Source organism: Erythrolamprus reginae, chromosome 2 (genome assembly GCF_031021105.1).
Source record: "Erythrolamprus reginae isolate rEryReg1 chromosome 2, rEryReg1.hap1, whole genome shotgun sequence".
Lineage (NCBI taxonomy): Eukaryota > Metazoa > Chordata > Lepidosauria > Squamata > Dipsadidae > Erythrolamprus > Erythrolamprus reginae.
Window position 1 is genome coordinate 224,478,868 of NC_091951.1, and position 22,440 is coordinate 224,501,307.

Below are 22,440 nucleotides of genomic sequence, written 5' to 3' on the forward strand. Positions count from 1 at the left end.
AGATCCAGCTACCAAATTTAAGTGAAAACAAATCCTTTCAGTGGCATAGATTTGTACTTAGACAAAGGCAAAAACAGCAGATTAATCCTCTCCATTCAAATGTAAAACCCTGACAATGGTCTAAACAAATTGTTTTAGTTATATCACCACGTAACTATCATGCCCTCCCTAGCTCTCAGGAACCACTTTGATTTTATGATATGTGCAGCTCCTATCCAGAAAATAGTTGTCTAACTTGATCTAAGTCAACAAATACATTAATATGAGTTTCTTTTAGACCTTTTTTGCTTAATTTATGATGCCACAACATGTCCCAAATCAGCTTGCTCTAATTACAAGCATTAATATAATTAATGCTTGTAATTTGATCAGAAAAAACACAGCGAGATAATTTGTTTGGGCTCAAATTCAAGCAAGAACAGTGCCCCTTTTTCTCTCATTTTTAATACTCATGTCAAGCCTGATAATTATTCCTTCCTGTTTACTTTTTCCCCCTTGAATCTTTCTCATCTCTCTATGGAGATTCTCATCACAAAAGCTCAAACTATTGTTCTCTTAATCTATTTAAGATACCTTGTTTTCCCCAAAATAAGACATTCCCTGATAATAAGACCAATCTGGCTTTTGAGTGCATAGCAATGAGGCCAAGCACTTATTTCAGGGTTCAAAAAAATATAAGACGGTCTTATTTTCAGGGAAACACGGTTGATTCTGCAATTTAAAAAAAAATCTCATATGCCCAGTTTAGAACCTGAGTTTTCAATTGTTCAAGAAACTAAATTCAGAAATGTATTGAAATTGTCCCATGAAAGTGTTAAGTTGTTTATTACAGAAATTACAGAACTGTTAGGAAAGTCATCCTAATAGATTCCAGGATGATACATCAGAAACGAAACAGCTGACACACAGTTGGAGAAAATGGGGTCAACAGGCTGTATGATAAACAAAGAGGAACACTACAGTTGAGTTTGATTAGCAAGTAGATTTGGACAAAAGTGCTCTTGGTCCTTGGAATAAAATCAGAGTCCATGAGTCACATCAGTAGATCAAAAGTTACAGCTGAAATTGCTACTCGACAAAGAAAATTACCTTTTGAGTGCACTAAAGGCCTCTCATGCCAACAACATACATATAGCCATACTAACCCCATCTTTCAAAATTAGTGCCCTACCAATATACACTATGCAGACTGCACCTTTCTTACATATTGGTTAAAGGCCACGATAGCTAGGAATTCTGGCAGTTGCAGTCTTACTAGACCTGGAGGGTACAAGGTTGGATTAACACTTGAACCAAACACTATTTCCTCCCCCCGTTCTAGTTCTGGTCCTGCCACTCTTCCCGTGGTCCATACCTCTTCTCCTCTTGGATGTTCTCAATGCCAATGGCACTACTACGTCTCCCATTGAAGCGGCTGCCTCGGTTGCGTGATGGGCTTCTCCCAGGCAGGGCAAAGGACTAGTGGAGAGGAAATGATAGAAAGGGGAAAAAAAGAGGAAGGAGAAGGAAAGAAATAGAAAAGCACGAGTTGGAACAGGAGCAAAAGATGGAGAACCAGATTTCCAGATCCTGTCTATACATTTAATGCTAACAGATCAATCTGTCAAACTTAAGAAAGCCAGATAAGCTAATTCAATAGAGAAAATATAGCGTAACAAAAGAAAAATCAATATGCTAAAAGCAATAAACTAGTAATTGCAGAGACAACAGTGAGAAATACTTCAGCTATATAGAATGATACCGGTGCCAAGACAGTAGAGACAATATAGATTGAAGGAGAAAGAAAAATAGAGGGGGAAATATACAGAGCCACAGTCTGAGCCAAAGGAAGCACTAACATAAGTTTCAATTGCTATTAAAAATGATGGTTGAATGTCATTCCCTTCCTGAATGTCCAGCAGAACTTCCCCTCTCCTTCAAGATAAATGTTCATTATATCACTGATAACAAGCAACACCCATTTTGAACACAATGTCAGTATCTAGGTGTCATTCTAGCATTTATTTTATGTGTACATAATTTTTCCAAAAGGAGCTTCCTTCTCCTGGTTTTCTTCCAACAAGCAGCTTGGGACCTAGAAATCTACAACTGTGGTCACAGAAAAGAACTAATTTTCATCTTGACATAGATTTGTAACTATGGATTTCAATGCCATCTTCAGGCTAACAATTAAAAATTTGTACCCTAAGAGGAGTGACTCCCAACACCCAGGATTTATTGTAAGCAGCAACTTCACATGTGTACCCTGCTCCCCAACCTGCAAGTTCAGTGTTGGAAGAAAGGCTTGTCCTTCATTAACAGTGGATTAAGCCATGGTTGAATGCAAGAACATACGAGTTGAATGCAATCGATCCCAGCCAAAACCTCCCAAGTATATATGGGTCCAAGTCAGACTAACTAATAATCCACATATTTTCAAACAATAGTGACAACTCCATTCTAATTCCCTAAACTATAGGAGGGTTTTCTCCGCATGCTTTCCATGCCTGTTAAACCAGAAATGTTCACTTGCATGCACTAGTTCAGTGCACATCAACCGGTTTAATGCCTGGTGAAAACTATTCCTATTTCCTTCATTTGAGGCTGTCAGATAATCACAAAACAGGCTTTATTTGCTATATCCCCTATCAAATTATCCTTAATAAGAGCGTGTGCAATTAAAGATTGAGAAAACTGCCAAACAGAGAACGGGGAAATACTTTTTTTTCTTTTCTTTTCTGTTTACAATTTAAGTGACATGGCATTAGGTCAACTTGCACCTAACCTGGCATAAACATGTCCTGCAATCTCCTTAATTTCTGGTACGCTTCTGCAACATGGCCAGTCAGGAACACAGTGAAATTGGCTGCCGATGAGAGGAAAGAGGGACCATACAAGGAAAATTGGGAAGGGTATCAGGGATAGTAAATTTCATGCTGGCATGGATTTTTGTTATTATGGGAGGAAAACACTTCAATTCAGCAGCAGGGAAAGGTTTTTCGGTGAATTGGATGGAGAATTGAAAATGTAACGTTTAGATAAAATTGGTTTTACAAGGAAGTGCCATGATGTCACAGTTTAGACTAAGGACATTAACCTGAAATAATCCCTAAGAGTTCCACCTGGTTTCACACAATTATCTGCAAGAAATCACTTAGCTTGGTCATCTGGGGCTTTCAAGATGCCACTGATAAGCTCCTTCATTTAAACATATTGTTGCTGACTAATTAAGCTTTCTTACTGAAGCCTCAAGGGACACTTTTAATTTTTTCCCCAGAAATAAAATGGCAGGATGATCCCTATCCTGACAACCATCCATCTTCCAGAAAATGCACATGACTACCTACCATCACATACGAAACCATTTGCAAATACAATTTCAAAGTTCCAGTGTTTTTCTTGCACCGCGTTGCCCTTCTTGGGCCTTGGTTGAATTTTTCCCAACAATCATCTTTTTATGCATCTTACTTGGTTTTGATCATCTTTCCCCAAAGCCCCTCTCTAATGCCACTGGCATTTGAGGTTGGCGCAGAACAGCCTTTTGGTGTTAGGATAAAAGCTTGGGTTTTTTGGCCTTTAAAAGTATCTCGTGTTATCTTTGTTGTCTTTTACCTTAGATTATCTCCCTATTGTGAAGTTCTCTCACTCTACCGCTTTTCATGTTAATGGAGTCGGGTTCCAAACACAGAAGACCATGACTGACAAATGAACACAGAGACGTGAAAACAAATCAATACAGTAGTATCCCTAGATACGAGCATAATTCGTTCCATAAGGGAGCTTGTATCTCGAGGCAACTCGTATCTGGAACAAGTTGTTTTTCCCCTCCGAGATAACCAAAAGCAAGGATTCTTGCGCCACCTAGTGGACGCTCGGCTCATATCCCGAATTTCAGCTCGGAACTAGAACAGAAATGTCTCTCCCCTCGTGGCTCGTATCTTGAAATACTCGCATGTAGAGCAGCTCGTATCTAGAGGTACTACTGTATACACATCTGAGGTATTTTTATGGAATTACAGCTACCAGCAATGAATGTTGACAAGCAGCAGGTCTAGAGAAAAAAGGGGAAGAAGGGGGCTGAAGGCATGCTTATTAGCTTCCCCAGTCCCTGCCCCCACAAAACCTTACCGCAGCAATAGCCTTGGGACCCTCGGCGACACTTTGGTTGAGGGCAAGGCCTGCAGTAGCTGGGCGGCTGGGTAGAGTTGCTGGGGGCTGCTGCTGCTTCTTCATGGCTATCCCCATAGTGTCCAGGCTCTGGCTACGGCCTCGGATCACTCGCTAGAGAGAAGGACAACAGGGAAACAAACACAGAGACACGTTGACATACACAAACAAGGAAAGCACAAAGAGAAACAGAGATGCTAGTGTTGGAAATGTAAAAACACTCAAGGCACCTTCTTTCAGCTATGGTGGTTATGTCCAGAGACAAGAAAATACTGGAAAAAAATAAATAATTGGTTGTGTCAAATAACAAATACAAAAATAGAATGTATGCCAGAATTTTTTCTATTGGGTATTATGAGAGGTAACTATTCTAAAAATGTAAAATATTTAAGTTCGCATATTACAACAGCTGCAAGGATTGTATTTGCACAGAACTGGAAAAATCCGCAAATACCTGAAGACAATGAGATCATCAAGAAAATATACGACTCTGCAGAGATGGACAGATTGACAATGGAACTTAATAATCGAAAAGAATCGGACTATTATGAAACCTGGACAAAATGGTACCAATGGAAAAAAAAAAGAAACTTAAAAGAAGTATTGAAACAAAACATCAAGAAATCTAAAAGTAATTAGAAGACAATGTCGATAGGAATGTATATATGATGTAGATTCATCTGTAAATATGACTATGTACTTTTTTTAAAAAAGGAAAAAATTAATAAATATATATTAAAAAAAAAAAAAGAACTGAGAGGCAAAGAAAAGTAACCCTGGACTTCCTCTCACTGTAGGATCTCAAGCAAAGGAAGTATCCCCCTCCCACAATATCCAAATGGACAGAAGACTCTGCCCAAACTATCCAAGGCTACATTCTTAATTAAGAACTTTCTCGCTTTCCTCTAAGTGATACTGACCATCTACAATCATGATTCTCTAGTTTAGGGGTAGGCAAAGTTGTCTCTTCTATGACTTGTGGACTTTAACTCCCAGAATTCCTGAGACAATCATGCTAGTTCAGGAATTCTGGGAGTTGAAGTCCATATGTCATAGAAGAACCAACTTTGCCTAGTGTAACTCTTTCCTCTATTATACGAACCTTGAAGGCACATACTGGAACCTCAAATCTACATTATAGTACTGAAAGTAAGATGTTGCCTCAAGAGAAATATGAATTCCTTTTCTAGCTTTTTTCTATCCAGGCTGGTCAGCTCGGACCATGGAACAAACACCACTTTATAATTAAGCTATTATCCAGAAAGAAAAGCAGAGGAGTCACATATCCTGAATTCCTGAATAGCATCAATTACTCCTTCTCAAGCTCTGAATGGAGGTTCCTCCACCGCTTGTCCTGACATTTATTTATTTATTCATCCATTCATTCATTCAGTTTTTAATGCCGCCCTTCTCCTTAGACTCAGGGTGCCTTACAACATGTTAGCAATAGCACTTTTTAACAGACCCAGCATATTGCCCCCACGATCCGGGTCCTCATTTTACGCACCTAAGAAGGATGGAAGGCTGAGTCAACCTTGATGAGATTTGAACCGCTGACCTGCAGATCTAGCAGTCAGCTTTAGGGGTCTGCAATTTAACAACTTTCATGTCAAATTTAATTATACAGATGATAATATTTATCCTGAAGGTTCTTATCTGAAAATGTCATCAATAAAAGTCAAATTATCTTTTCTAAGGTAATACTTCCACTACAATTACTGAAAAAATAATTATAAAATTAATTTAGTAAAGTAAAATGATGGTACCGGTATATTGAATTATAAAGCAAGAACTTCATGATTTTCTCTTAATGGCATAAAAGAATAAAAGCGGTATTAATTTCCATTATGTTGGGAGCAGCTTTACATACAACCGCATCTCTTATCTTTCACTATTTACTTGTGAAGGAAATGTATTTCTTTCAGCTATTCAACTTGCTCTTCCACAAAAATTAAACCAGGCGGCACACTGCTTGTAGTTAATGTTGAAGTCTCTCTCCTTTGTCCTTCAATTTTTGTAATATTGACAGTGATAGTACTGATGTTATTACCTAGTTTGGGTAATGTTCTGTCGGGCTCTCTGGTAGACTTCTCCCAAAAATTCACAGGTACAAATTTCAGACACACACACGTTTGAAAATTCAAAACAATGTTCTTTATAATGACAATTCACTTAACCTAAGCCCTCTTTTGGTATAGCAAAGAGCACTCGTCTCCAAACAAACTGGTAATTTGTACAAGTCCCTTATCAGTCCTGTGATACTTAGCTTGCAGCTGTGAGGCAATTCACAGTCCTTCTTCTTTCACAAAGTGAAACACACTTTGCTCTGGTTTAGTTTCAAAGCGGGGGAAAATCAGCACACAAAAGGTCAAAGTCAGTAAAGCAGTCACGAAACACAACGATCAGATAATCCTCCACAATGGCCAAACCCACAGGCTGCTCTTTATAGCAGCCTCACTAATTACCACAGCCCCACTCAACCACAGGTGGCCTCATTTTCTTTGATAATAATCTCTCAGTTGTTGTTGCCTATGCATCGCTCTCCGCATGCGTGGCTGTATCATTAACTCTTGTTCTGAATCCAAGGAGGAGCTAGATAATTGATCTCCTTCTGAGCTATCTGCCACACTCTCCTCCTCCCTGTCACTCATGTCTTCTTGGTCAGAGGAGCCTTCATCAGCAGATTCCACCGGGGGGGGGGGGGCAAAACAGGCCTGCAGCACGTGGATGTCTCCCCCACATCCACAGTCCTTGGGGCAGGAGCTGGGCCAGAGCTAACCACAACAGGTAATGAAACATCTGCAAGAAAACAACCAAGCTCAAAGAGTTCAAAGGATCCCCTCATTTCAGCCATGAGCTACAACTATTGTCCTTATCAAGACCAGGACTTATTTTGACTTTGAGCCTATCCCGTCCTCCCAACATTCCTTCCACTAGCCCCATGATGGTGAAATAATGACACGTGTGCCAGAGGTGGCATGCAGACACACACCGTCGCCAGCTGTTCTTCTGGTTTCCGGCGCACACATTCTGGCGCACCAGAAAATGTCCTGAAAACAGCCCAAAAATGGCCAAAACGCAGGCCATTTTGGGGGCTGTTTTCAGGCTGATTTGGGGCCCATTTGGGGGCTTTTTCTGGGCTGTTTTCAGGGCCATTTTGAGGGCTGAAAAAGGCCCCAAAATGGCCCAGAAAACAGCCCACAAATGGCCTGGAAAACAGAGAAAAAACAGAAAAAACATTTTTGGACTGATTTTCTGGCCAAAAATGGCTTCTGGTGCTCCGGCACATACACATGCATGCACGCATGTTCCAGTTTGACACGAAATGCCCAAAAGGTTTGCCATTCATACTGTAACCCATGTCTGGATGTTATGTTTATATCTATGTACTGCTCAAGCACAAACTAAGTTAAAGAATTAGAAATTCCACTACTATGAGTGTAGTTCAACCTTTCTTTAAAATGCTTCCAAGAAGTCAACTAGAAGTCTTCCCAATACAAACTAGCACATCTTGGGGAACGTCCAATCTATGAACTATTCTAAGACCATATCAAAATTCAGATACTTGGCAATTGGCTCACATTTATGACAGCTGCAGCGTCCTGGAGTCAAGTGATCACCTTTTGCGATCTTCTGACAAGCAGAGTCAATGCTGAATTGACAGTCACTTAGCTACCGTGTTACCAACTTTGCAACTGCAGTGATTCACTTAAAAACTGTGGCAGGAAAGGTTGTAAAATGGAGCAAAATTCATTTAGCCACTGTCTCACTTAGCTATAGAAATTTGGGCCTCAATTGTGGTCTTCAATCAAAGACCAATTGTATAGATATGTTCTCAGTATGAAATGCAAAATAATTTTCTCCATGATAACATACATCACAAAGCAAAAAAACCACACCCCAATATAATATTATTTTGTGATTTGTAAACTGAGACCTTTCAAATATTTGATCTCATTTACAAATGAGTATGCAATTTTTTTGCCACTACAGACTAGAGCTGGTTTATTTTTCTAGTCCCCCAATTTACTTCACTCAAATACACAACATATAATTGATCCTGGCTATTAATATCATAGCTGTGGAAAGGAGTACCCTGTGAAACATAATTAAACCACCTTTCAAACACAGGCATTTTGGGGGTGGGCGGGTGGCAAGCAGCGGCGAGAAAACATGGACCATGATACCAGCTCTCCCACTTATGTATTTTTAGTGATGCTAGTATGAAAGGGAAGTTCTTATGCTATGATATCACAACACACATTTCAGCATTTTTAGAATTAGCGTCATGATTAAGCCTCCAGATTTCCAACATTATTTCTCCAATTTCTCATTCACATTCTCCTCCACTGTATTGTAATGAGAGCAGGGGATACAAGATAACATAAACTGGACAAAAAGAAAGCATGTTTGAGAATCTGTACATTGTTTCTATGCTAATTGATTGTACACCGCCCAGAGTCCATCTGTGAGAGAGATGGGCAGTTCCAAATTCAATAAAATTTAACAAATTTCTCCTGGAATATAAAATGTGTTTATATTTCAAGTATAAATGATCAAATACACTTTCCCTAACACAAAATGATTAAATATACTTTCCCTTCTTGCTAATGTACAAATCCACAAAGTGGGGATTTTCCATGGCCTTATTTTCCAAGAAAAACAAATAGTGATGGTTAGCCTAATACCTAACAGACTGAGTTTTGAGGTGGGAAATTCTGTGACTTCCTTCTCAGCTTTGAAATCCACCCACCAACATAATATGAGCAAACAGTTACAAGCCTATCTGTTGCAGTATTTTAAGTGGCAAGGTGTGCCTTTCTACAACTTCCTATTGTGCACCATGTCAGGCCAAAGCCATCGTTTGAGTTGGCCTGCCACAGATAAAATAGTACTGTAGGAATTGGGAGGGGTGGTTGCATGGGAGAGGAAAGATACTAGTCACAACTAATTCCTTCCTGAAGATTCAAGGTCATCCTTTGATCAGCACCAGCGGAACGTATGGAGGAGGTCCATGGACGTGGAGACAAACGGATTGGTCCATGTGATGAACTTGTGGGTGTGGGGATGAGGGATGAACCTTAATCTGGGTGTGGAACTGTAGGAAAAGTTAGAATTGGTTTGACTACAGTTCGTAACCCACATGGCTCTGTTAATAAATTGGAACTTTGAAGTAGGACAAGGTTTGGATTCTAATTTATTTCTCAGATGTTTACTGGGACACTGACACACCAACTGTGTCCATTCTTGGAGTGTGGGGCTCTGTTTACTGTCACTCATATGTTCTTAATGGTACTTCTGAGTGCATTTCAAGGTGCCGATAACAACTTTCTGTTTATTAGGGACTACCATCTGGTGGGGCCAGGAAGAGAGCTTTTTCTAGTCAGACAATTTTCGATTGAAACCTCCTCCCCCCAAGATTAAATTGCTCCTGAGTCTGTTGGGCTTTTGCGTGGGTCTAAAGACCTTGGTATACTAATAACAAAAGATTTAAGTGCCAAAGGCCACTGCAATAATATAGCCAAGAAGGCTTTAAGAGTTGTAAACCTAATCCTATGTAGCTTCTGCTCTGGCAATCTCACACTACTTACCAGAGCTTACAAAACTTTTGCCAGACCCATCCTCGAATACAGCTCATCTGTTTGGAACCCATATCGCATCTCAGACATTAACACCCTTGAAAATGTCCAAAGATACTTCACCAGAAGAGCCCTTCACTCCTCCACTCGAAGTAGAATACCCTATGAGACTAGACTTTCAATCCTGGGCCTAGAAAGTTTAGAACTAAGACACCTTAAACAAGATCTAAGTATTGCCCACAAGATCATATGCTGCAACGTCCTGCCTGTCAGCGACTACTTCAGCTTCAACCACAACAACACAAGAGCACACAACAGATTTAAACTTAATATTAACCGCTCCAAACTTGACTGTAAAAAATATGACTTCAGTAACCGAGTTGTCGAAGCATGGAACTCATTACAGGACTCCACAGTGTCATCCCCAAACCCCCAACACTTTACCCTTAGATTAGCTATTGTTGACCTATCCAGATTCCTAAGAGGTCAGTAAGGGGCAAGTACAAGTGAACTAGAGTGCCTTCCGTCCCCTGTCCTATTGCTCTCCTATATCTCCTATACCTTTCTTCTATTCCTATATCTCTTCTTCTATACTTTCATTGATATGTTCTGTTACTATATCTTCTTTTCTATTATTTCTTAGATATATTTTACTATGAGTAATCTCCTCTATAACCTTCATCATGTATTTTACTATGTGTATATAGATATAAACCCACTAAAACCCTCATTGTGTATTGGACAAAATAAACAAATAAAAAATAAATAAATAAAGACGTGGTTTTGTCATTGGGCCTGGGGATCTGTGTCTAGGTCTCAGTCCAAGCAATGCCTGTGTTGTAGCTTTTCCCCCCCTTAGCTGCAAATTATGTGTATGCTGTTGTTTCCTTATTGGTACTAGCCAGAGAAGCATCAAGTTAGTAAACGTGGAACGACATTGAGAAATTCAGCATTTATACCACCTCTCACCTTGAAATTCTCAAAGAAGCCACCACCCCCATTTTCTATTTTGTCCTCATCCCCCGAGGCCAGGCCCATCATACTGCGGCTACGAATCTGCAGTTCTTCATAAAGGCTCTCCAAAAGTGCACTGCGGGTGCGGTCCTGCTCCAGGAAGAGAGAAACAAAGGGAAGCATTGTGGTCAAAGATTTCAAGTCAAACTATGGGGGTGCACCTGCAAAAGGGGAAGAGGTGAAATTGAAGGCCATTTCATGTCTGGATGGGTTACATAATCTGTTGAGTCACTGTTCTGAGCTTACATCTTTCAATGTTATGATGTTACATTCCGTTCAAAAGTCTCCTTCTATTTATTTATTTAAACATATGTTAATCCTGTTTTCATTTAAAAAGAGCCAATGCTAGAAAGTTAGGAGCAAATAAGCAATGGGATGCTTATGAGGATTCTCTGTCTGTCCGACCCTATTTCTAAAAAGGAAGATTCAATTTAATTCAATTCAATTTATTAGATTTGTATGCCGCCCCTCTCCAAAGACTCGGGGTGGCTCACAACAACAATAAAAACAGTATAACAATGGAACAAATCTAATAATAAAATTACATTAACCCCCCCCCCAACAATTTAAAAACCATACAACATATACATACCAAACATAAAAGATGACAGGTAGACAACCATTTAATATATTTCATTTAATATATTTTGTTTCAGAAAGATATTTGCTTGAGAAGTTATTAATTAACTTACTTCCAACTTGGCAAATTTCTCAGCGTGGTAACAGCTATACTCAGCATTGATAAGCTTCGCCAGAAGAAATTCACGGAAGTCTGTGCCCTGTAGGGAGGAAACAAGGAAGGCTTCTCCATCATGTTGGACATTTTTTAGGGCCATGATGGTGAACCTACAGCTTTGCTGGTAGGCAAGCTTAGTTCAGCTCCAGCATGCATGTGTGTGCCGGCCAGCTGATTTACGGCTCACACAGAGGCTCTAGGTGGGCAACTTTGGCCTCCGGAGACCATCTGGATGGCGAGAGAGGACATTTTCATCCTCCCTAGGCTTCAAGAATGCCTCTGGAGCCTGAGGAGGGCAAAAAACAGGCCAACACTGCCCACTGAAAATTGGAAAACTGGTCATTTCCAGTCTCCAGAAGGCCTATGGTGAAGGCGGGGGAGCCATTTTTGCTCTCCTCAGGCTCCACAAAATGTTTATGTTTGTTTGTTTATGTTTATTTAGATTTGTATGCCGCCCCTCTCCGCAGACTCAAAAGCCTTTGGAGCCTGAGGAGTGTGAAAAGCTGGCCTACCAGGCCCACCAGAAGTTAAGAAATGGGGGAGCATGGGTGGTCACGTGTGCATGCACAAGGGGGCAGGGCGCATGGGGGATATAGAATTATGAGTGTGGGCATGTGCGTGTATGTGATAGTGCCTGTGCTTTCCGCACCTGAGGAAAAAAAGGTTTGCCATCACTGTTGTGGGGTCTCCTCTCACATCAACCAATGAGAGCTACAACCATTCTGGTTACGAATGGAAGGTTTGGGAATGCTTTTTAGCCAAACAAATTAACATGAGCTCTATGGAACTACAAGAACCCAGAATGTCTTAAGAATATGGTTCAATGTACAGCATATAATAATAATAATAATAATAATAATAATAATAATAATAATAATAATAATTTATTAGATTTGTATGCCACCCCTCTTCGAGGACTCAGAGCAGCTCATATACTTGATGAATGCATTGACATATACTTTAATACAGCCTTGTTTTAACTATACAGCTATAAAGTTGCTCTCTCCCACAACAATGTATATAATTCTCATAGGGAAAAACAATCCTCTTCTGTATAAAAAGAGTGTGTGAGCTTTTCTTCAGATATGGAATTCTTTTACACAGAGGCACCAGGAACGGGTGTACAGGTAGTTCTTAACTTACAGCAGTAATAATGCGACACTGCAAAGCTAGTTGCCCAAAAATACAGTCACAGGACTTTGAGGTGCGGTTGTTGGAACTTTAGTGTTGGGTTATAAATACGCCTGAGAGATCCATCATAACTTTGCATGGTAGCTAAATGACCAACCATAAGTCAATTAATATCTCTGACACCAAGAGATTTACCTAGGTTTCACTGAAAAATCTCAATTGATTCTGTTGCCTCAGGATACATATTGAGAACTATGGCATGAATGAGCATTAACAGAACATGAATTCAGTCAGTTCTCTCTCTGTTCACTATAAGATAGCTTTCAAGCAGCTGATCCGCACAATCACACCTATGATCTAGGAACAGCAAAGGCAAATCCATAAAAATCTCCCTGCTCCTGTCTGCTTAGCCCTTAACTGCAGCAAACTCTAAAGTCTTGCAGCTGGAATTTGCTCTGTGCTTCACTGTTAGATATAGACTGAAACATTCCCCAAAGCTGGAAAAAATAGGCTTCAAATTTGCCTAGGTGGGTCTAAAAAATAGAAAAGCAAAATTTGTTTGTAAGGTTAACTGTATGATGCTGTTGCTCTTGTTGTTAACTGGTTCACTGTTTGACAAATGTGAAATGAACTGCAATCACTGGCTCCAAATTGGCTGCTATGTTAAAAGGGGAATAATAATAATAATAATAATAATAATAATAATAATAATAATAATAATAGCTGCAAGAGCAGTCATGGGCTTACCTAGGTATGCCCATGTTTCACCACCACTCCGCAGCCTGCATTGGCTGCCGATCAATTTCCAGTCACAATTCAAAGTGTTGGTTATGACCTTTAAAGCCCTTCATGGCACTGGACCAGAATATCTCCGAGACCGCCTCCTGCCGCACGAATCCCAGTGACCGATTAGGTCCCACAGAGTGGGCCTTCTCAGGGTCCCGTCAACTAAACAATGTCGGTTGGCGGGCCCCAGGGGAAGAGCCTTCTCTGTGGTGGCACCGACTCTCTGGAACCAACTCCCCCCAGAGATTAGAACTGCCCCTACTCTTCCTGCCTTCCGTAAACTCCTTAAAACCCACCTTTGCCGTCAGGCATGGGGGAATTGAAACACCTCCCCCGGGCATGTTCAATTTATACATGGTATGCTTGTGTGTGTGTCTGTTAGTATATGGGGTTCTTTTAAATCTTTAAATATTTTAATGTTATTTGGATTATTTATGATTTGTTCTATCTTGTGAGCCGCCCCGAGTCTTCGGAGAGGGGCGGCATACAAATCTAAATAATAAATAAATAAATAAATAAAATAATAAAACAACCAAGGGATATACAATATCTGTCATTACATATCATCACATCAGCAAGAATCGTTTATGCCCAATATTGGAAAGACAACAAAACTCCATTGGAAAATGTATTGATTGATAAAATATACAGATGTCCAGAAATGGATAATTTGATAATATTAAAAGGACAAAATGATTTGGATTATTATGTTTGGACTAAATGGTACAACTGGATTTAAAAAAGAGAGAAAGACTATGAGACAATGTGGGAAAAAGACCAAGAAATGGGACAATGAAAACATACGAAGTATTGTAAATAACAATGTATGAGATTTGGATGTAGATCTGTGTAAAAATGACATGAAATTTCAAGACAAAAAGTGTGTGTGTGGGGAGAAGGATTATTGCTCAGGCAATCAAACTGCACACCACACATATGAAGGGTTAGATCCCTAAGAATATTTTATATCATATATGACTTTCTTCATCCTGGATAATCTGCAGAAATATCCATCCTGCAGTGTTGGAAAAAGCTGCTCTAGAGACCAGACATACCAACCTTTTTGAATACTGCTGGATTTGGAAGAGGGGGCCCAAAACAGGGAACATCATCACGGGCAGTCACAGAAACCTGAAACCATCATAATTAACACAGTAAGAGAGCACAGAAAGGTCATTGCAGACTTAAGACAAGAATTAATAAATTATATTTTTGCCAAAAAATCTCTAAATCATGGGATTGGCAACACTTCTGTTATAAAGGGGTTTTTTTATGCCACATTGACTCAGGAAAAGAAGGAAGAATTGTAAAACTTTTTATTAAAAAAATCAAACATTTGATCAAGCTATTGTTTATTGTTTTTTTATTCTAGTTCTTTGCAGTTAGTTTTAATTTTATTATGCTGCTTTGATTGTTTTTTATATTCTATCCAATTATATACCCCAATAAAATAATCATATACTTCCAAATTCCATGGGGAGGGACTTTTGTCTAGATTTCATATACTTTCCTATTCAACCACCTCTTACCATATTAGCCAACACAGTATCAACAGTAGAGACCTTCAAGTTTCTAGTAGTTTCTATTATCTCCAAGGACTTGAAATGGACAACTAACATGGAATCATCATTAAAAAGGCACAACAAAGAATGTTATTCCTGCGTCAACATAAAAATCTGAGATTGCCCAAGGATCTGATGATAAAATTCTATGGAGGATTATTTATTTATTTATTTATTTTTATTTGCCAAGTACATATAGGTAATTGTTGTGGTTGGCTCTGGCCCAGCTCCTGCCCCAAGGAATGTGGAGGTGGAGGCAGGGGAAACATCAACATGTCATAGGCCTGTTTTATTGCCGACAGTCAGGTAGTGCAGTTTCCTCGGACAAAGAAGGTAAGGGTGACTTGGAAGAGGGGGGCTTGGCACACAGCCCAGGAAGCCAATCTCCATTATCTTCGGTCGATTCGGATGAGGAAGTGTTAGACCCACACAGGCGCAGAATTATGCATAGAAGAGACCACTTGAAGAAATATTACAGGAGATAACAGAGGCCACCTGTGTTTGGGTGGGGCTCCAGCAATTACAGCTGCTGATATAAATAGCAGCGTGCTGGCTTGGCCGTTGTGGAAGATTATCTGATTGTTGTTTCTTCAGGACCGGGCCTTGCTGTTCCCGGACTTTGTTGATTTTTCACGACTTTGAAACCAAAGCAGAGCAAAGTGTGTGTGTGTCTCGCTTCGTGGAAGAAGGAGGGCTGTGACGTTTCTTCACAACTGCTAGCTAAGTACTTAAGGACTGATTAAGGGGATTGTACAGCCTACAAGGTTGTTTTGGGATGAGTGTTCTTTGCAATACAAAAAAGGGTGCTTTGTTTCTTTTGAATTTTGTGATAAAGGACATTGTTTTTGAACTTTCAAGTGTGTGTGTGTCTGAAATTTGTACCCTTGAATTTTCGGGAGACTCATACCATAGAGCCCGGCAGAACAGGTAATATACATAGATATAAAATTGTTATATAACAAGACTGATCAGAGGGAAACATTAGGACAGGGACAGTAGGCACGCTGGTGTACTTATGCATGCCCCTTACTGACCTCTTAGGAATCGGGTGAGGTCAACAGTGGACAGTCTAAGGGTAAAGTTTTGGGGGTTAGGTAACGAAACCACAAAGTCATGTAGTAAATTCCAGGCATTAACCATTCTGTTGTACCTCAATAATTGTCTGGTTTGGCACAGCAACCAAACAGGATAGGTACAGATTTTAATAGTTAAGACTGCAGAAAAAACAGTCACAACCACTGAGGACCTGTATAATGAACAAACTAGAAAGAGGGTTGAGAAAATATCTACAGACACCTCACATCCTTGATATAATTTATTTCAACTTCTCCCCTCAGGATGCTGCTGTAGAATATTGCATGCCAAAACAACCAGATATAAAAATAGTTTCCTCCCCTGTGCCATCATTCTGATGAAAACTTAATTCCCACGGTCTCATTTCTTATCTTATATCTTCTCATCTTTCCTACTATCTCCTTCTATTGGTTTCTTATGATTTATCAATTGCTGTTTGTAACTTATGATTATTTTTTGTAACTATGATTATGACCTATGACCTATTACTTGCTGTTGATATGTTTATTTATCATTTATTTTATTTATTAATTCAACTTCTATCAACTACTCTACTCTACTTTTACTCCCACTATACTCTTTAAAAATCTGTTTAATATATATCTATTATATTATAAATATTCATATAAATTTACTGATTGTTTAGTATTAGATTTAGATCCTGATATAGTTCATGGATACTTGTACAGTACTGACATTAAAGAAATAGGCCCTTTTTAATGCAGTTACTGTATTTCTTCTGAGAACTATCATCAAGAACAATTGCTCTCTCTATGCTGTGGCCAATGTAAACCTTTTATTCTACTCACGAATAGAAGAAGAAATACATACAGTATATTTTATTTTTGATGAAAAATGAGAAGAATGGATTGGAGATTCTGAAGAAGGTTCAGAATCTTGACCCCCCCGAAGGTTCCTCCTGACCGTCTGCCCAAAATAAAATACCGTATTTTTCAGACTATAAGACACATCAAGATTTAAAAGAGGTAACTAAGAAAAAAAGTTTTTGTCCTCCCAAGCCCCAGGAGCACTCTGCAACCCTCCCAAAACCTCTGCTGCCCCATTTTTTGCAAAAATGGACCTGTTTGTCACCTGTTTTTTGTAAAAATGGGGTGGGCAGAGGGTTTGGGAAGCCTGCAGAGAGCTCTTGGAGGTTAGGGGAAAGCAAAAATGTCCCCCTTTTTAAAAAAACAGGCTGTTTTTCAGCTTCTTGGGCGGGCCCTCTCCCCCAGCCCTCGGGAGCACTCTGTAGGCCTTCCAAACCCTATGCCCACCAAATGTTTGCAAAAAACAGGCCCATTTTTCACACAATGGGACGCAGGGGCAGGGCTTTGGGAGGCCAAAAATGACTGTATTTAGTGTATAAGATGCACTGACATTTCCACCCACTTTTTGGGGGGTGGGTGGGGGGAAGGTGCATGTTATACTCCAAAAAATACAGTAGCTACCTATGAGCATAGACTAATGATTGTTGGTAGTTGACTATGTTGTGGATAGTCCAGCAGAAGTGACAATAGAAACGTTAGAGAATGAAAAAACAGGAATGCAGAATGCATCAGGCGCTGTAATGCCAAGAATGGTGAATTGTAGAATGTGTGCCTTTACCTTGTACAGCGTCTCCCCACTGGCATTGTGATGGGGTTGCACCACCATATAGGCATGTAGAAAATTTGATGCAATCATATCGGGCACAAAAGGAGTATTTTCATCTTGGAAGACAATGGCCACAATATCATTCCCAATGTGGCGTTTGCGTTGGAGCTGAAAGGGAACAAAGAAGATTGCACAAAATGGTAACCTATCCTACATAGTTTAGGCAATCCTCAAAGCAACTCCTGACTACCCAAAATTGAGGGATGTTTGTCGCAAGCTCTTGTCTGTCCATAGTCACTTTTTAGAAAATGGATGGCATAAAAATGTAATAAATTAATAAATAAAATAAAAAACGTTTGTTAATCTACAACTAGAACTCTTCCTCTGCAAATTCTGACATCCCTTAAAATTTCTGTTGCTCAAAAACAATAATGCAATTTTATTATTTGGGAACAGGAACCTAAATCTAAACCTTAAAATATAGTGTAAATCCTAAAATAGGCTTAATGATGATTAGAAAGAAAAAAAATACTTGCCAAATTCCTAACCACCAAATCTAAGAAATTACAAAAATCATAGCTCCACCAATATACTGCAGAGACAGTGGCCTTTTCTAAAGGTTTCTTCAGTCCTGGGCCAGGGTTTGGATGTCAAATTCTGTCAAACAGATGACATAAATATTTTGCACCTACCATGTTTCCCCTATAATAAGACATGTCCCGATGATAAGCCTAACAGGGCTTTTCGTGACATGCTTTGAAATAACCCCCCCCCCCCCAATACTTTCCAGGGGAAGGAGGGGAGAACATGCTGGGAGCCTCTTTATCTCCGGGGGGCATTTTTTTGGTTGGGGGAGCGAGAGCAAATGAGAAGCAGGTGCGCAAACACACTGTGGGACTAGCTCGGCTCCTCTGGGCTCTGCAATTTAAAATGTGCTTCTGCCCATGAGGAAGAGGAGGCGAGCATCGATCCCTGTCTCCGTGCAGGTAGGAGTGTGTCTTAAAATGCTGCCGCAGGCAGCCCAGAGTAGCCAATCCAATCCTGTGTGGTGTGTGCATAGCCGCCTCTTGATTGCTCTCTCTGTTGCAAGGGGGACAATCAGCACAAGCGGAAGACATCGGTAAAGAGGGAATCCTCTCCTGCAACAGCCAAAGAGCAGAAGAAAAAAGACTTCTACTGCTTCTGCTTTTGGCTGCATGGAAGGAAAGCAGCAGAAGTCTTTCTTTCTTTGCCCCAAACGCCGGTTCTTTGGCCTCCAAATCCAGCCAGGAAAACGGCTGCTCTGGACCAGCGCTATTTACCCGGTGACTTCTGCCTGTCCTGATTCCCTCCCTTGCTGCGACAGGCATCTCGTGGTGGTGAGGGCTGCGAGGTGTGTGTCCTACCTGGGCCTTGTACCTCTGTCACGTTCCTCAGTGTTGCATCCAGGGCAGCTCATTCTAAAAGAAAAGTCTCGCAAGTTTAATCAAGCTTGATTGAACTTGTGAGACTTTTCTTTTAGAACGGGCTGCCCTGGACACAATGCCAAGAAACACGAAGAAGATACAAATGTCAGGTAGGAAGCGCATCTTGTGGTATATGCATATTGAAATTTAGATTTAAGTACATTTAAAAAAAAAAAATATGATCAATAATTAGCAAAATTACAAAAATGTATCCAACATAATAGAAGGCCTGGTCATCCTTGCAATGCCCAATTTTCAGTGGTACTATAGTGTATTTGGCTAGCAGGCTGGAATGTTTGGGTCTAAAAGGGAAGCAATTTAACACATTGCTTCCCTTTTAGACCCAAACATTCGGGGGGGAAAGATTGCGGCACCCACAAATCAGCATTGACCGATGTTGTGACATCATTGTGACATTACCAGCAGGTCACTACCAGTTTGGGCGGACCGGTCCGAACTGGGACGAACCCACCCCTGCATTGTATGGCAGAATATTAGTATGAGGGCCAAAATATAACACAGAGATCCCTGTAAGTGCTATATAAAAGAACACATTGCATTGTTTCAGTTTCCCCAGTCATTTATTTTATTTATTCATTTATTAAATTTGTATGCCGCCCTTCTCCGTAGACTCGGGGCGGCTCACAACAGTGATAGAAAAAACAATGTACAATACAAATCTAATAATTAAAACTAAAAACCCATATATTTTTTTAAAAAAAACATGCACACAACATATGAGTGAGTGCACTCAATTAATGGGGTTTTGGGGTATCCATCCAACAAATACTATGTAGGGAGTTCATGCTGCCTTCCCTTTCTGGGAAAAATAAGCGATTTAGACAATTTGAAGGATTCCAAGAAAGATTTTGCAGCCCATCTTGTCCTTCTCTGTGAATTTTTATTCACCTCAAATGGACAATATCTGAAGATAAACTCTGTCCCCTTCCCAATTCTACTCGACATACCTGCTGGGCATCACCCTCTGTGAAAGGCAACATTGTAGAGACATGGAACATGATCTCTTTGCCCCGAAAATTTGTGTAGATGGATTCTGTCCCTGTCTGACCTCTTGTAACATCCAGTCCCCCTCGGAATCTGAACAGAACCATAGAGGGAAGGCAAAGGGAAAGATAGACAAAAGAAGGAAGACAAATAAGGATTTTTTTAAATTATCAAAGATGGGACCTAATTCATGGCTGTAATAATTGAATCTACTACCATTGGTCAAAACTTTTAGTCTGACACATATCTCAGAGGGAAACCTACGGCGACATCAGTGAAGATTGTTATTTGCTTCATTTCTCTTCTATTTTCAGTATTTTAAAGGAGTCAGTTCACCTCCTGTTTGCATATGACAGCACCCTTCCATCATTTGGGCTAAGCTTGAACCCGAGGGGCTATTTTAAGGTAGTAAAGATAAACTAACTCACTTGTGAGTCAGTGTGGTGTAGTGGCTAAGGCACCATGCTAGAAACCAAGAGGCTCTGAGTTCTAGTCTCCTGTCTTTGGTACAAGCCAGCTGGGTGAGTCTCTCTCTCTTAGCCTTCGAGCAGGAAAGGGCAAAGTACTGTACTTCTGAAAACTTTGCCAAGTGAACTATTAGTTCAGGCAGTTATTAGAAGCCAACACTGATTTGACAGTACACACAGATTCAAATGGACACTAGAGGGAACCAAAGGGCCAGGACATCAAACAAACTAACAAACAAACAAGCAAAACAAAACAAAACAAAAAACCCCAGTCAAAATGGTTAAGTTGGCAATAATCTTTTCCTTATCCAAGAAAATTTTGGATAAGTAAACCAAAATGTTAACTAAAATCTCAGAATAAATGCACGGGCTACATCCACCCCCAGTTTAGTGAAGAGGAAAAAAATTAGGATACATCACACGACAACATGACGATACAAGTTGACAACCCCAGATTTAAAGACTAAAATTGTGAAGAGCAAAAAGAAATACTGTACTGTAATATAAAGTAGGACTGTTTGATCAAGTACTGTATAAATTATTTGTTTAACATTTCTGGTAACTTCTAATGGACTTTTGCTGAACCATCTGAAAAGATGACATTGGGAATAAAGGTTTTTATTTGTAACTTTAAAAGAGAGTGAAATGTCATATTTATCTTATGCTTGGTGTGACAAAGCTTGGAAGACACTTCTTCATCATCACCATTGTCAATAATAATAATAATAATAATAATAATAATAATAATATTATAATAATAATAGTTGGTTTGTTGTTGTTGTTGTTATTATTATAATTATTATAATTATAATTATTATAATTATAATAATAATAATTATTATTATTATTTCTGCATTTCCTGCACTTTTTCCTTCTAGTTTACTTTGTATTAGTTTTTACTGTTTATTAAAATCTTAAATTAAAATTATATTTTAAATTATATTTTAAAAAGAAAGCCATCAAGGCCAATACAGGGAAAATAATTTGGCAGTAGGCTTAACATGGGAAGCACTTACCCACGAAAATCCTGCAGCTGGATCCTATCGCCTAGGAGATTTAAAAACTCTAAGAAGCCTAAGCTCTCTTCTGTATTGCTGAAGACTTCTTCCTCTGTGGTCTAGGGGTAAAAAGGAAAAGAATAGAAAGTGGGAGCAGGCAGTCATTTCCAGGGGTGACAATCAAAATTTTCCCCCACTGGTTCTGTGGGCATAGCTTTGTGGGCGTGTCAGTGGAAGGATACTGCAAAAGCTCCATTCTGGGACCAGCCATATATGTATTTGCTGGTTCTCTGAACTACCGGTTCTCCAGAACCTGTCAGAACCTGCTGGATTTCCAACCCTGGTCATTTCTCATTCTTTCTTAAATTATCCTAAGGAGACTTTTGTACAAAGAATACAGGTCTGAAATGGTGTATATCTGAGGTGCTCAGGTTCAATCACAGTAAGTTATTCACCTCACTGGATGATTTGGGACAAGCCACTTTCCCAGCCTTGTCAACTTATTTAAGGAATTGTTACAAGATTAAAATGTATTTGGGGTAAAATATTCATTCCAATATTTGCTTTTCAAGAAAAATGGTATTTAAAAAATGCAAGTAGAAAAACTCCTCTTCCTGTTCAACTTCAATACTTCCTCATTTTCCCCTGACCTACAGAATGATGGAACATGCTGTGATAGTTTAGGCTGAGCCTAAAGACAAGGCCTAATGCCAAGTACCAAACTGCCTTTTTGCTTGGTTGGCCCATAACCGTCATGAAGCCTATGAAAAAGCACTTTCTGGTTTTGCAATTCCATTGATACTGCACTGAAATTAAACTTTATGTTAATGTATAGCACAGCACAATATTAAAACACACAAGAAAAGTGATTTTGATGCCAGTTTTAATGGTTCTTGGCCCAGGA

The 22,440-nt window shown here is 39.6% G+C and overlaps 1 protein-coding gene across 1 annotated transcript in view; it reads right to left on the reverse strand.

Moving 5' to 3' along the window:
* Positions 1 to 22,440, reverse strand: part of LOC139162056 (rap1 GTPase-activating protein 1-like) — an 82,058-nt gene that overhangs the window by 9,354 nt on the left and 50,264 nt on the right. The window contains exons 11-18 of the mRNA XM_070742035.1: positions 21,555 to 21,655; positions 20,035 to 20,164; positions 17,634 to 17,789; positions 14,452 to 14,523; positions 11,432 to 11,518; positions 10,695 to 10,829; positions 4,108 to 4,260; positions 1,355 to 1,458 (exon numbers count right to left, since the gene is read on the reverse strand). Of these exons, the coding sequence (XP_070598136.1) occupies positions 1,355 to 1,458; positions 4,108 to 4,260; positions 10,695 to 10,829; positions 11,432 to 11,518; positions 14,452 to 14,523; positions 17,634 to 17,789; positions 20,035 to 20,164; positions 21,555 to 21,655 (938 nt within the window). The remainder of the gene's footprint in view (positions 1 to 1,354; positions 1,459 to 4,107; positions 4,261 to 10,694; positions 10,830 to 11,431; positions 11,519 to 14,451; positions 14,524 to 17,633; positions 17,790 to 20,034; positions 20,165 to 21,554; positions 21,656 to 22,440) is intronic.